Source organism: Barbus barbus, assembly GCF_936440315.1.
Source record: "Barbus barbus genome assembly, chromosome: 3".
Lineage (NCBI taxonomy): Eukaryota > Metazoa > Chordata > Actinopteri > Cypriniformes > Cyprinidae > Barbus > Barbus barbus.
In genome coordinates this window covers 43,633,815-43,650,644 of record NC_136731.1, presented here as the reverse complement: position 1 = coordinate 43,650,644, position 16,830 = coordinate 43,633,815, and the positions used below count along the sequence as shown (strand labels likewise).

General features: G+C 39.2%; 1 protein-coding gene across 1 annotated transcript; it reads left to right on the top strand.

Annotated features, from left to right (window-relative positions):
• The first annotated feature begins 1,117 nt into the window (after positions 1 to 1,117).
• LOC306850154 (uncharacterized protein) lies at positions 1,118 to 7,877 on the top strand. Its single transcript, XM_079385617.1, has 2 exons — positions 1,118 to 2,075; positions 5,975 to 7,877. Exons 1-2 carry the CDS (start codon positions 1,387 to 1,389, stop codon positions 5,982 to 5,984), a joined length of 699 nt encoding a protein of 232 aa, XP_079241743.1. The 5' UTR covers positions 1,118 to 1,386; the 3' UTR covers positions 5,985 to 7,877.
• Positions 7,878 to 16,830: the final 8,953 nt, after the last annotated feature.

Here is a 16,830-nt window from a genome sequence, read left to right as displayed (position 1 = left end):
GAGAATTGTCTCGGGGGCCCCCTGGTGGTCGGGGCCCTGGGCTGCAGCCCATGTTGCCCACTGGGATAACGCGGCCCTGATAATAATAATAATAATAATAATTTGTGTAGCCTATTCTTAGACTAGACTACAAATTCAAGCAGCAGAAACAGCCCACACTCAGTTTTCTTTATTTGAAAAACATGCATTTTCATTCATTCATAGGCTATATGGTTGCAATAAAATATTAGTTAAAACATGTAGCCTAAGTGCCACTGTATTAAAACAAAATGCTTTATTGACTGGTGTTTAATAGACGTTCAGTTATGCTTTCAAATTTCATGCCATTTGTATGTAATTTCACAGTATTTTCACCTCCTAAATTACTACACTACTACTTCATTATTCTAAAATGATAAAATTTACTCAGGCTGACGACATTTTTGTATGACATTAAAAAAATTTTTAATTCAAATTGTAAATAAATACCCTAGATTAAGCAAAACAAATGTGATTATTTATGAGAACTTTTTAACTGCAGGCAGACATACATTATGGTACAGTACAAATATTTTGAGCATCCCTTATTCTGTCCCTTATTTACTTTAAAAATACAATTGTCAACACAACAGTGCACTAATGCAGACTGAGCTTTTAATTACATTATTTTAATATAGTCAAACATGAACTAAAGTGGGCCGGTCTAAGACATGAAACTCCAGGGCTGAAAATGAGTCCCACAGGCCCTTGGTTTGAGCTGTTTCATCTGAAACTTGCACTGATTGATCTTAAAATATATCAATGCCTTTCTTTTGTCTCAATATGGACGCCAGTAATGTTTGTTTGGTTTCCTATGGCACATTTATAAAAATTATATAATTGTCCTAATTGAACTATGCAGTAATCCAGATTTAGTCTAAGCCCTGTCTGTGAAACCAGGCCTATAATTTTAAATTATTTTCATTTAGTTATGCAGATCGTGGAATTTTGTTTTTGTTTTTTTAAGGAAAAAACAGCGCACCTTACAGACTACTAAGTAATTTCTCCCGTATGATTTTCCTCCTCTCTCCGCTTCACTCCAGTCCAGCGGGTGGCGCTAAAACACATAGGTTTTGTTTGACAAACACCATTAAACCTCAGAGGAAGAAGATTAGTTTACCGCGCTGTCTGTTGTTTTGTCCTGATGCTGGCTCAATACAAACTGTTGGAAATGTTGTTTCTGTAAGCAGAAAAATACAGTTTTTTGAATCAGGTCAGTAAATACCTGTAATATTTTCATCCTCACAATCAGGACTAAGTTTTGAAGCAAGCAGGAATATCTGGAGGAGTATCATCTGAACTGAGATCTGCTGTGAAGATGGTGTTTGTTAAAGAAGAGAGTGAGGAGAACACCAGTGAACCAGAAACATGGAGAATAAAACACGAGGAACCAGAAACCTGGAGAATAAAACACGAGGACCCAGAAACCTGGAGAACAAAACAGGAGGAACCAGAAACCTGGAGAATAAAACAGGAGGAACCAGAAACTTGGAGAATAAAACAGGAGGAACCAGAAGCCTGGAGAATAAAACACGAGGAACCAGAAACCTGGAGAATAAAACACGAGGAACCAGAAACCTGGAGAATAAAACAGGAGGAACCAGAAACCTGGAGAATAAAACACGAGGAACCAGAAACCTGGAGAATAAAACAGGAGGAACCAGAAACCTGGAGAATAAAACAGGAGGAACCAGAAACTTGGAGAATAAAACAGGAGGAACCAGAAACCTGGAGAATAAAACACGAGGAACCAGAAACCTGGAGAATAAAACACGAGGAACCAGAAACCTGGAGAATAAAACACGAGGAACCAGAAACATGGAGAATAAAACACGAGGAACCAGAAACCCGGAGAATAAAACACGAGGAACCAGAAACCCGGAGAATAAAACACGAGGAACCAGAAACCCAGAGAATAAAACACGAGGAACCAGAAACCCGGAGAATAAAACACGAGGAACCAGAAACCCGGAGAATAAAACACGAGGAACCAGAAACCTGGAGAATAAAACACGAGGAACCAGAAACCCAGAGAATAAAACAGGAGGAACAAGGAGGTTGGTGTTTATTCTTCATTCATATTTAATGAATGTGGTACGTTAGGCTTACAAAGCTTTAACCCTCTGGGAAGTTTTTTTTTACATGCCCTGACATTTGTGTTTTTTCTGTATCTAAAAAATAATAATAATTGATGTCTAAAGGCTGATTACACTGTATTCAGCGCAAACTGTTCTACAATAATATGTGAGCAGCTTGAATGCAGCCTACACATATGTGCGTTTATGAGTGTTCAGTGAAAAACCAAACCGTTGCTGTTTTTTTTTTTTGTTTTTTTCACTAACAAATGTGGACCACCTACTGTTTGGTTACCCACATTCTTCAAAATATCTTCAAGAAGGATATTAAAACAGGTTTGGAACATGTTAGCGAGTAAATAATGACAGAAATTTTAGGGTGAACTATCCCTTTAATGACAAGCAGCAGCATGTTCTGTCCCTTTAAAGGTAGTTTCATATTGAGTGCGATGCAAAAAAGCGAGGCGAATCGGCGACAAATGGTGATTTCACACTGAGCGCCAAACGATGGATTGTCTTCTGCTAATTCACCTAGGGATGTAACGATTAACCGCGAGCCGGTTGAAAATCGATTCAAATATGTGACTATTAAAATGCTAGATTCAAGATTTTTATTTGTCACATACACAATTATACAGGGTATAACCAGCAGTGAAATGTAGGTCAGGTCCGCTCCAAGTACAGTGCAATTATAAAGTATACAGATATATAAAATGCTAAACTGAGATGCTAAACAAATTGTGATACAATTAGGGGTAGTAGGAGTTTATATGAATGTATGCATAGCCGGAGGGTGAACCAACTCCAGGGTAAGGCTAAAAGCAGCCAAATCTATTAAACATCATAATACTTTTTAGGCAACAACCAGACGTCATGTAGGGTAATAAAATATGTTTAATGGGACTGAATTTGCACGTGATTACAATTTAATAAAAACATTATAAATTGATAATTAATTTTCCTTTACATGGTTATTCAAACAGCGAATACATTATTGCTATATAGAAAGTGACATTATCACTAACTTTGATCTATTGTGAGTTTAAGCACTCAAAAATACCAATTTCATGGTTTGTACAACCTTTTCTAGAACTATTCAATGACTTTCAAGTATTCCACACAACTATTTCCAGCACTTTAAAGCTCTAAAAATCATATAGTTTAAATGTTATGTTTAATGGGAAAAATGTATATCAAATATGGTTTTGTGATAAACAAACACGTATGTAAAATTAAAAATACATCATATTACCACTATAACCAATAGATGGCAGCAAAGGAGTGCTTATTAGTCATTCATTTCTACTTGCTTTACATTTTGAAATGATAAAATAACTATTTTAAAACATCAAAGTTTTGCACTGTTTCAGAAAAGTCACAAATCAATGAAGTTGTCAGTCAGTTCTGTATAATACTAATAATAGAAGATTAATGGTACATTTAGTAAGAGTAAGATATATTAATTTTCTATATGAAAATTAGATTTTGCACGTTACTGATGTTAATAAAAGTAAATTTTGTATGCTTCCCAATTCAGTCTCAGTGCTTTATTGTCAAATGTGTATTACCAAAAAATAAACATGTAATATTATTAGTAACTGCACGTATTAATGCAAAACAGTAGTCATTTTATGATTAAATTATCTTTATTTTTGACACCCCACACACCAGCCTCCAGACCTACCAAATCTGTTTCTGGGACCAACATCCATACAACTTATTGGCGCTGCTCTCAAATGTTAGTCTGGAGTAGGGATGGCTCGATACCATAATTTTGGCTTCGGTACGATACCAGAATGTAATACATCGGTATCGATACTAAATCGATACCATATAGGTGACAAATAACCAGCCTCAAAAGATAAGTGAATTTAGAACAGTTTTATTAAATATAATAAGAATAATAATAATAAAAACAGATTCATATCTTAATAACTTTGTATCAAACTAACAAAAACCTACCGGGAACATAGGTTACATTTTGACTGAGTTTGAAGAAAAAAAATACAACTGAAGTTGCGCAATTAAGGCAATAAATATTGCTTTATTGGAAAGTGTTATTCTAACAGTCAAAGTAATATTCAAAATCACATTATTATTTCTCTCTCTCTCTCAGATTGTTTTCATATTTCAGACTCAGCCAAAGAAAAAGCATTAAATAAATCTCACTCTCTCTGCTACTTCTTATTAGCGGAAACATTCCCTTCATATCATTGATACTAGGGATGCAACAATACAGTTAGCCTACGGTTCAATACATACCTCGGTTTTTTAACACGGTTTTCGGTTCGGTTCGGTTCTGATGGCTTGACACATAAGTGTTTTTTTTTGTTATTCTATGCTTAGGCAATAGGAACAGTAAGAGGTTAAGGAGAAAAAAATAAAAACGATTTATTGCAATACTCCTTTATTTTACTTAAAAGCCAAGAACAGTAGCCTACACTAGTTCCTAGTGTATTGTATAATAATAATAAAAAATAACACTGAAATCTTAGAGCTGCTGGTAGCTCATGTACAAACTGGGGAACACATAAATTAGTTGTTTCTTTTGCTCAAATAGCGTTATAAAAAGCTTATTTCTCAGGCTAGAATAGCCAGTGCGCATGCGCAGTCCTGAGCGCGCGTCTCAGAGAGCTGACTGTTTCTATAGCAACCGGGACTTCTAACGGCAGCTGCAGTGACGCGCTGACTTTACTGATTAACGATTGGTTCTTTCATTCAGAAGGCGGGGCTTCCTGCGATTGAGCGGTCATATTGAGCGTTGCATTTTTTCCCCATTTAAAACAATACGAGTGACATGTCTTTGATTATACTCAACGGCAAAACCGAAATGTCTCCACATCGCGGATTTGAAAGACGCCGGCGCTTCCTCGTACTGTTGCCTCACTTCACCGCCGCTCGCCATGTTTAAGTGTGGAATGATGGTTAAGCGCCCCCTAACTTTAGAGCATATGATTGAATATTCACTCGCGGGAAGGAGTTTCCTCATCTCAGCTCGTGGACTTACAGGCACACACAAGCAGTCAATTCGGAGAGAAATAAAACGCACATAAATTATTTAAACGTAAAACCGAAAAAACCGCAATTCACAAGCGCGTATTGAACCGTGGATGTCGTACCGAACGGTTCAATATTATATTGAGAATTGTGGCATCCCTAATTGATACTAAAATTAATATAGCTAAATTATTGCTCAATTCAAATCCAATTAATATTCGATTGTATGTAATGCAAGTGCAAATATTACGTGACCAAAACTTCACTGGTTCTAGCGTGTCTCACGTGCACGTTTGAGCTTGCTGTATCACATCTGTATGAGCGTTGATCAGTTGTAAATAAAAGTTCAAATTAAATCTGAATTTATGAATGATGCACTCACCTGAAAAGATCAGGATGAGCAAGAGACAAATGCTTAAAAAGGTTTGATGTGTTCTCTGTGGAAACGCATGATTTATAGCAACGCTTGCATACAGGTGCAGTAAGGTAAGTTCGTTCACCTTTGTCATCTGTTTTGTATCCAAAGTAATGCCATATTTCACTTCTACTGTTCTCTTTATTTATTAATTTCGGGTGCGCTGAGTTTCATCTGTTTGATCCATCGCGTTGTTCTGTTGTCACATTTTACCGGTTGCGCAGCAATTCGGGAAGCACTGCCATCTACAGGTGCATTTCTTAACAGCAGCGTATGAAATACCGAATTGAGCAAAATTATGATATCGTACCGTTTGAAATATAATATATACCGGTATTTTTCCAGTACCGGTATATCGCGCATCCCTAGTCTGGAGCCCTGCACTGTTACAATAGGGTTCACTTTTATGTTCACATTTCTCAGATTTTAGCAAGTTACTGAAAATGAACCATTGTAATTTTTATTTCAGAGCTGATTGAAGAAAAAGAGGAGGAGGAAGAATCAAGTGAAGTTGAGGAGAAAAATCATGTCAAAACTGTAGAAAATCCTTTGAGTTACTCTCAAACCAAACAGAAAGATTTAAAGAAAATGGGAGCCAAGAGATCTTTCACCTGCACTCAGTGTGGAAAGAGTTTTACAAGCAAATCAGGTCTTGATCTTCACATGAGAGTTCATACTGGAGAGAAACCATTCACTTGTGATCACTGTGGGAAGAGTTTCTCACAATTATCAAATCTGAAGGTACACATGAACATCCACACTAGGGAGAAACCGCACACATGTGATCAATGTGGTAAAGTGTATTTATGGGCTGCAGGTCTGAAGAAACACTTTTTGAAAGAACATACGAAAACACAAACTGGTGTGGGAGAATGCATGAGGTTTAAGTGTGAAGGGACTTTTACTTCAGCAGCCTGTTTAAAACCGCATGAAAGGATGCAAACCGGAGAGAATCCTTATTTGTTCACACAGTGTTCTCACTGTGACAAGAGATGCATTAAGTCAGGAGACCTGAAAATACATGAGAGGATCCACACTGGAGAGAAACCTTATATGTGTTCACACTGTGACAAGAGATTCAATCGGTTACAACATCTGAAAACACATGAGAGGATCCACACTGGAGAGAAACCTTATAAGTGTTCACACTGTGACAAGAGATTCAACAAGCCAGGAGAACTGAAAACACATGAGAGGATCCACACTGGAGAGAAACCTTATTTGTTCACACAGTGTTCTCACTGTAACAAGAGATTCATTAAGTCAGGAGACCTGAAAATACATGAGAGGATCCACACTGGAGAGAAACCTTATATGTGTTCTCACTGTGACAAGAGATTCATTAAGTCAGGAGACCTGAAAATACATGAGAGGATCCACACTGGAGAGAAACCTTATAAGTGTTCTCACTGTGACAAGAGATGCATTAAGTCAGGAGACCTGAAAATACATGAGAGGATCCACACTGGAGAGAAACCTTATATGTGTTCACACTGTGACAAGAGATTCAATCGGTTACAACATCTGAAAACACATGAGAGGATCCACACTGGAGAGAAACCTTATAAGTGTTCACACTGTGACAAGAGATTCAACAAGCCAGGAGAACTGAAAACACATGAGAGGATCCACACTGGAGAGAAACCTTATTTGTTCACACAGTGTTCTCACTGTGACAAGAGATTCATTAAGTCAGGAGACCTGAAAATACATGAGAGGATCCACACTGGAGAGAAACCTTATGTGTTCTCACTGTGACAAGAGATTCATTAAGTCAGGAGACCTGAAAATACATGAGAGGATCCACACTGGAGAGAAACCTTATATGTGTTCTCACTGTGACAAGAGATGCATTAAGTCAGGAGAACTGAAAACACATGAGAGGATCCACACTGGAGAGAAACCTTATATGTGTTCACACTGTGACAAGAGATTCAATTATTCAACACATCTGAAAACACATGAGAGGATCCACACTGGAGAGAAACCTTATAAGTGTTCTCACTGTGACAAGAGATTCAATCGGTTACAAAATCTGAAAACACATGAGAGGATCCACACTGGAAAGAAACCTTATGTGTCAGGGCCGGATTCAGCCAGCCCCACTAGGGGGTGCAGGTAGAATATCAGGGGGGGCATGTCTTTTTTGGGGTGTCAAATCCCCCCAAACCCCTAAAATGCATAGAAATCTATACAAACTATACTATGGGAACAGAGCCATGTTCCCACTGTGTTACCTACAGCACTTGTGAATTAGCAAGTGGTACACATGTGGATGTCTGGGCTGCAGGAGCCGACCGGGCAGCAGAGAACATTAATGTTCCGTCTGATGAAAAATTTACCGAGAACTCCAGCGTTATACCATACGAGGGAAAAAAAACAAAGAGATTTAAACATTAAAATAAAATAAGCCTTCACACACAGAATATAACCTAGCAGTCAAAAATCCCCCCACACACACCTCCCATACGGAAATGTAATATATGTACACATATGAAATATACATATATGAAATATATCCACATATAGAGTTAAAACATATATGCACATATATATCTGCCCATATATAAAACCTATTAGAAAATGGGACAATTTCATATATTGACATATAAAACCATCCCATATAAATATATATGTTTATGTATGTATAATACAGTATTTGATATATATGTCACATATATATTCATCAATATACATGACATATATTTCTTTGTATAAATGTTCAATCTAAAAATTATGCATATATGCATAGCATATTACTTACATATATATGTAATTAATATATGTTTTTATATAGTCTTATTGTATATTTTACATTTAAACTGAATTATATATGTAAAATATATTTTTGATAAATGTATATGGAATATATAAATGGCATATATAAAAATATTTTTTGCACATATATTTTGAATGTATGTTATGTTCTTATATTAGGTATATGAATTGCAAAATGGTTTGCATTAACGTATGATGTAAACTAAACAAATGTAATAAACATGCTTGTACAAATTTCTTACATGTTTTTTAAATATAGGTTATGGACGTGTACTTACACACTAGCAATGCAATGCACATGGCATGCCTAAACCTTAAATGTTAAAGGGTGCAGTTAGCAAAAAAGAAGTAAAACAGTTAAAACATTACATCTTTATTAAAACAGTTATAGAAATATTATTTAGCTGTGCAAAATTAGAAAATTACTGAACACTGAACACACAAATATTGAACAAAATATTACAGCAAAACATAAAACAAACCCAAAAAAGGAAAATCCACCGACAGGTATATGATACAGCCTGCCCATTTTTTAAGTTTGAGTCTTTTTGGATGCCCGTAGCTCAGTGACCTTTTGATTAATAGCTATCCCTAGCTGGCCCCTGGTGGTTCCAGGAAATTTCTGGATCACTGCATCTGTAAAAAAACAAACAAAGAAATGCATTTTAGTTTATAACATTTATCTAAGGACATCCAAATTATAATCACCTAAAACACACTACATTAACACAGGACATACTATGTTAGGTAGATAAACTGAATGTTACAAAAATTTAGGCACTATTTAGGGCTGCAACAAACGATTATTTTGATAATCGATTAATCTAACAATTATTAGAATGATTAATCGACTAATTGTTGATTATTTCACTAATTAATCGGTAGACTTTGATTATTCAGCTTTTGCAATTAGTTAAAATATTAAGTTTTACATATTCTAACAAATAAAGGTCACTTCAGCTTTAGAAAAGCATAGTATGTAATTACAATTATTATACAATTGGTAACACTTTACAAAAAGGTTCATTAGTTAATATGAACTAAGAATGAACAGAGACACTCACCATTTAATTAGCTACATGGAAAAGTAACTGAATAACACATCGTTCTGCCTAAAATCTCCTTTTGGAAGTCATATGGATAAGAAACAAAACAAAGGTAAGTGATAAGACGCTTTGTATAAACTATTTTATTCACCACATAATGTCTTAAAATAACTTATAGGGTTATGAGAACCAAAACAGTCCTGAGCTAGATCAAGCTTTGATAAACCAAACTATCACTTTAATAAAATTTTTCCCCCACTAATAAAAATATTTTATCACATTGGAGAGCTGCTTTATAACATAAAATCAAGTTGCAATTCTAACTGAAAGCAACACTAACTCTGGTTTTTCATGTTTAATTCCATAAAGCTGCTTGAATTTAGGCTATGTATTACATAAAGTAACATATAAATAAACATGATGTGGCTGGACTTTACTGCAGTATGTTACTGAACTGCAGAGCTCATGCAAACACACACGTTGTAATCAGATGCATTTTTAACTGCTGCTTTCACACTACTGTCAGTTTTTGTTGTGTTTATTTCGTTACTGAGAGGAAAGCGTGCAATATATATTTACATATTGTGACGAGTCGGCTGCCTCCCCCCTGTCCATCATCACCACCCCGTCCCGTATTCGCCGCCCTTCACCAGGCTCCCGACGGGAGTGGGTGTGTGAGAGAGGAGGGGCGCTGGATACTCACGGCTGGCGGCTTGTGATGAGGCGCACCTGATGTGAATGGAGCCTCATCACCGCCGCTGTTAAACGCCGAGCGCGCCTCTCCTCGGGAGACCGGTCTCTTCCCCGTGCATGTCCTCGTGGGTCCAGGAAGGGAGCGTCGAGGAGGACTGCCGCACCCGTTAGGCAGCTGACGGGCCAGGATGCCGGGCCGCCGAATCCCCCAGAAGCGCCGGGAATGGACGAAGCCGCGCAAGAGACGCCGCCGCCACTCGCTCCCGGCCCCGAGAGGGGAGCACGTGCGGCCACCGGACTCCGCCCCTTCCCTGGACCCTTCCCTGACGAACACTACCCTCCTTCACTAGCCCCGCGGCACAACGAGGACACCAGATTCCCCGTTTATTTGGACACCTTTCCCCTTGGACACTTTATTTTCCCTTTTTATTGTTGAATAAAAACCTCTCCGAGGCTTGACGCCACACCAACTGTGTCTGTCGTTTGCTCCTCCCGCCACAATATTCATCCAAACACTGCTCAAGTTCGGCTGCATTTGCTCTGAAGCACTGTGTGCCTCTTGAATTGCATCCAGTATCGCAGGCTCTTACATTAGGTCATATGAGATCAAACGACTAATTGACAACAAAAATATTTGTCGAAATTTTTTTTGGCGAAATTGTCGATAATGTCGACTAATAGTTTCAGCCCTAGCACTATTCAGACCTAGGTGTAAGTTTCATCACACTGATACACAAAGATAAAACTGATAAATTCTGATGGTTTTACTGTCACATTTGGTTTAACACAATTAAAGTAAATGTAAATGTATATTAATTAAAGTAATATACATACTCATTATTGCATCAATCTTTATACTGTCCAAGGCCTCTTTTGATTCCCCAAGGCTTGCATTTTTGGACTTGCCACCTGAAGAAAGAGCAACATAGAGATTAGAACGATATCAGACGAACTCCACTCCTATCTTACTACTCAACCATATATAACATTTTTCAACCTAACTCTTAGACAGCCTGCTTCAGTAAAATGGGGATAATGTAAATAGTCCAACTCAAGTTATTTATAAAGCATTATATTTCAATGTAAATGTAAATGAGCGTACATATATCTGTAAATATGTGAGAATTACTATAATAGAGCAGGTTTATTTTTTGATTTTTGACCCCTTACCTAAAGACTTAAGATATGACGTTCAATCTACATGATTACCAAAAAATAATCATAATTATACAGACACGTGCACACACTATAATCAATTACATACCTCTAAGATTGCTCTTTAGAAGTGTCTCAATATCAAAAACTCCAAGGAGAAGCATCCGTGCCATGGTAGTGGGGCTGTTTGTATGGCTAGCTGACCACAACACATTTTTTGGCACACAAACTCCTGATCCCGGGTAAATTTCAAGCTGTGGGGAAAGGACAAACTTGCATTAATATTACAGTTATATTAATATATAAAACATTGCTTTAACAAAATGTATTTAGGGGGGCTGATACAATTTAGCTTTGCCTCACATATTTTCTATACAATTACTAGTACAACTATACAACTATAATAATGTATTTATATACTTCCTTTCAAGGACCTAAAGACTTTTTATAAGGCAAGATATCAAGACATCAGATAATACAGAAATTACAATTAACATTTGTGACCCTGGACCACAAAAGCAGTCATTAGTTGCTGGGGTATATTTGTAGCAATAGCCAACAGTAACATTTAGACTGATATATTTCAAATGTTTATTTCCTTTAATTTTGATTATTATAACTGACAACTAATAAAAGTCCCAAATTTAGTATCTCAGAAAATTTGAATATTGTGAAAATGTTCAATATTGAAGACACCTGGTGCCACACTCTAATCAGCTAATTAACTCAAAACACCTGCAAAAGCCTTTAAATGGTCTCTCAGTCTAGTTCTGTAGGCTACACAATCATGGGGAAGACTGCTGACTTGACAGTTGTCCAAAAGACGACCATTGACACCTTGCACAAGGAGGGCAAGACACAAAAGGTCATTGCTAAAGAGGCTGGCTGTTCACAGAGCTCTGTGTCCAAGCACATTAATAGTGAGGCGAAGGGAAGGACAAGATGTGGTAGAAAAAAAGTGTACAAGCAATAGGGATAACCGCACCCTGGAGAGGATTGTGAAACAAAACCCATTCAAAAATGTAGGGGAGATTGACAAAGAGTGGACTGCAGCTGGAGTCAGTGCTTCAAGAACCACCACGCACAGACGTATGCAAGACATGGGTTTCAGCTGTCGCATTCCTTGTGTCAAGCCACTCTTGAACAAGAGACAGCGTCAGAAGCGTCTTGCCTGGGCTAAAGACAAAAAGGACAGTATTCTGCCCTCGCATGTACGACGTCTGATTTGTACGGCTAGACAGATAGTTAACAGCAATGAAGAGAAACTTCGTAAGTTTTGTTGAGGATTGATGTCTTATCTTTTGTTGCCTTTTTTCTTCCTCAGTTTTATTTCTCAAGTTTTTCCTCATTTAAGTCTGTAAGACTGAAAGAGTAAACAGAAAATAAACATTACAAAAGTGTAACGTCTGTTGTCTTTTTTACACAATAAACTACAGACGTTCTTATTGCATAGAAATTAAACAAACATCCTCAGTAACACCAAACTATCTGCTAGACTGTTACATGTATAATATATATGTGAATCAACAGATGTAAATAAATCAACTAATTAATCTGAGGCGAAGCGCCGAGGCTCGTTGCTTAGCAGATAAATCAGTGAGTCGGAAAACAAAAGACTTCAATCTAGAGCATACGCGATGAAACTAATAAGAGTCACGAACGTAATAACACACATTACTTAAATGTAAACATATGCATCATACAGAAACCACAATTCTGACGAAAAATTACTTACAGACAAAGATTTGACCAAACTCTGTAATGACGCAGACTCGTAGGTGATTTCAGCGCTGTAGCTCGGCTCGAAACTAGGTCCATCACTAAAACGGGTCCGACTAGGAAACGAACTAAACGCCGATGGGCGGAACACTCCTCGCCTGGTATATTATTATACCACTATCAACATCTTAATTACTCCAAGATTAATCAACCAAACAAATATATAATCAATCACTAATTACATTTATAAACAGTATTAGTACGTATCAGAATGTCCATCACTTTATGAGTCCTTAGACATAAGAAAAACAAGCTCTGAGATGGGTCTGATGAAGGTTTTTGTTGTTCCTTGCCTTACAACTTTAACTTCAACCTTGCGGACTTTGTTGTCTTTGCTAGGCAATGTCTTTACCACAAATCCAATTGGCCAGTCGTTCCGTTTAGCCTGATTGTCTTTCATCAGAACTACATCATCTACTTGTATGTTTGGCTTGTCATCAGTCCACTTATGACGTTTCTGGAGAGTCACCAGATACTCCTGTCTCCAACGTTTCCAGAAGCTCTCTGCCAGACACTGCACTTGTTTCCACTGATTTTTGTGAAGAACCTTATGATCAAAGTCACCTGGAGGCGCTGTCACTGGAGTTATCTTTTGAGTGAGAATCATTGCAGGTGTCAATATTGAAGGATTGTCAGGGTCAGTTGACACTGGAATCAATGGCCTGGCATTAAGAATGGCCATGACTTCTGCCATCAGTGTCGTCAACACTTCATGTGTGAGGTGTTTCGTGTCAGACCGCAGCAACATCCCTTCCAGAATGCGACGTGCTACTCCTATCAGTCTTTCCCAACAACCTCCCATATGGGATGAATGGGGGGAGTTGAAAGTCCACGAGCATCCCTGCTTGTCAAGGAAACTTGTCAGTTCTGGATCACTGATGTTGAATTTTAACTCTTTGCACGCTCCAATAAAGTTCGTGCCTCTGTCGGAGCGAAGCTGTTTAGATGACCCACGGATAGCAAAGAATCGGCGTAAGGCATTTATAAAACTTGAAGTGGACATGGATTCTAACACTTCGATGTGTGTCGCTCTCGTGCTCATGCATGTGAATAACACTGCCCATCGCTTACTTTCAGCACTACCTCCACGAGTGCGCCGAGTGACAATGCTCCATGGTCCGAAGACGTCCAGACCGACATGGGTAAAAGGGGGTTCTGAGGTGAGTCTGTCAGCTGGTAGTGGTGCCATTTTCTGCTCCATTAACCTCCCTCTCAGTTTTTTGCAGGTCACACAGTTATAGATGACACTTGACACCAGCCGTTTACCTCCCACTATCCACACTCCTGCTGACCGGACGGCACCTTCCGTAAAATGACGACCTTGATGGAAAACGTCCTCATGGTAATGTCTCACTATTAGAGATGCAATGTGATGAGTTTTGGGCAGTATGACAGGATGTCTCTCGTCTCTGGGTAAGTCAGCGTTGGTAAGGCGTCCTCCAATCCGAAGGAGTCCATCCTCGTCGATGAAGGGATTTAACTTTCTCAGTGGACTCTTTTTTGAGAGCTGAATCCCATCTCCCAAACATTTTAACTCTTCTCCATAGAATTCTTGCTGGACACAACGAATGACGACTGTTTTAGCTTGCCAACGTGCATCAACTGCGTCCACCTTTTGGGTCTTGGAGTATGTTCTTGTTACTTGAATAAGTTTTGTGATGGCTTGCAGTAATCTCTTCCAGCTAGAAAATCGTTCAAAGCGTGCTGAGCTGAACTGACCTTCTGCAGCTTTGGTGTAGTTGACAGCAACTTGGGCTCGAACTTCAACATCAAGTTCTGGGTCAACAAGATCAAAGCTGTCGCTTTGTGGAGGCTCACTTCTGCTTTTCAAGAATTCAGGGCCTGAGAACCAGTTAGAGGCTCTGAGGATGTCTACAGACGTGGGTCTGGTGGCGTGATCTGCCGGATTCTGTTCAGTGGCAACATACTGCCATTGTTGTGAATGACTTGATTTCCTGATGCGATTGACTCGGTTGGCAACATACACATGAAATCTTCTGGAGGTGTTATGGATGTACCCGAGAACAATCCTGCTATCAGTGAAAAATCTCACGGCATGCATCTCAATGTCCATCTCGCAGCAAATTGTGTCCGCCATTTCGGCTGCCAGGACAGCGGCACACAACTCTAAACGTGGAACTGTATGGGCTGGATGCGGCGCCAACTTCGCTTTGCCCATAACGAATCCTACGTGGCACTGGTTTTCATCATTGGTGACACGCAGGTAGGCTACTGCAGCGATAGCCTGAGTGGAAGCATCAGAGAATAAACAGAGTTCTCGACTTTGAGATGAGACAAGAGGGATAGGCACATACCTTCTCTTGAAGTGTAGCTTCTCTAGTTCCAGAAGAGACTCTTTCCACAACTTCCAGGACACTTGCTTGTCTGATGGGAGAGGATCATCCCAATCATATTCTTTGGACGACAGTTCTCTGATGAGAACTTTTCCTTGGATTGTGATGGGAGCCACGAAGCCCAGTGGATCATAGAGGCTCTGAACTGTTGACAAGATGCCTCTTTTTGTGAACGGTTTCTCTTCTTGGGATACTTGGAAACCAAAACTGTCACTCTCCAGATTCCATATCAGTCCAAGGCTCCGCTGAAGTGGGAGTGGATCTGCACTAAAGTCGAGGTCTTTTAAGTCTTTTGCAAGGTCCTCTGGGGCAAATGCTGTCATGACTTTGCTGCTATTGGAAGCGATTTTGTGGAGTTTTAAGTTCGATGCTGCTAACATTTTTTGAGTCCTCTGTAAAAGATCAATAGCTTCCTCTTCTGTCGGAACCGACGTCAATCCGTCGTCCACGTAGAAGTTCCTCATGACGAACTCCTTGCTGCCTGTGCCGTACTCATCCTGATGCTCTTGTGCAGCTCTCCTTAGACCATAAATGGCAACTGATGGTGAGGGGCTGTTGCCAAATATGTGCACCTTCATTCTGTATTCAGTGATGTTATTGTTCAAGTCGTTATCCCTGTACCAAAGGAAGCGCAAATAATCACGATGATCCTCTCGAACAACAAATGCGTAGAACATCTGCTGAATATCAGCGGTGACTGCGATGTTCTCTTTCCTGAAGCGGATTAAGATACCCAGCAGGGCATTGTTTAAGTCTGGCCCACTAAGCAGCACGTCATTCAGCGACACACCGTCATGTTTGGCGCTTGAATCAAAAACAACTCTTATTTGATTTGGTTTTTGAGGATGATAGACCCCGAACAGAGGCAAGTACCACCTTTCTTGATGTTCCTCGAGTCCGGGTGCCAGTTCTGCGTGGTCATTCTCAAATACCTTTCTCATGAACTCCAGGAAGTGTTCTTTCATGTCTGTGCGTCTGTCTAGAGTTCGTCTGAGAGATACGAGTCGTCGCAGAGCCATCTCTCTGTTGTTTGGAAGACGACGGTGGGGTTTGCAGAATGGCAGTGGTGCTACCCAGCTGTTCGCCTGATCCACATAAACCTCTTTGTCCATGATGTCCAGGAATGTTTGATCATCTACTGACAGAGCTACTTTTTCATCATCAGGGTGGCTGTCGAAGACTGTGGCTCCAAGTTTTTCTGTCTCCTCACCTTGGAATGCGCAGTCCAGACTTCTTGGTTGGTGAGTGTTTTTTCTGTTAAGTGTCTCTTTCACTTGAATTTTGTTAGGACAGGGACTTAACATGGATGTCCGTCCATTAGGCAGTGTGTGTGTCTTGTACACTCTGACACTGGGTGGTTTGTGAGCCCGGTCTAGACATACATCTCCTACGATAACCCACCCGAGATCAAGACGTTGAGCGTAGGGGTCTTCATGGTCTCCGTTATACTGCTGCCTCACTTTATGCACTCGCAAAATGTCTCTTCCTAGCAGGATAAGGATCTGAGCATTTTCGTTGAG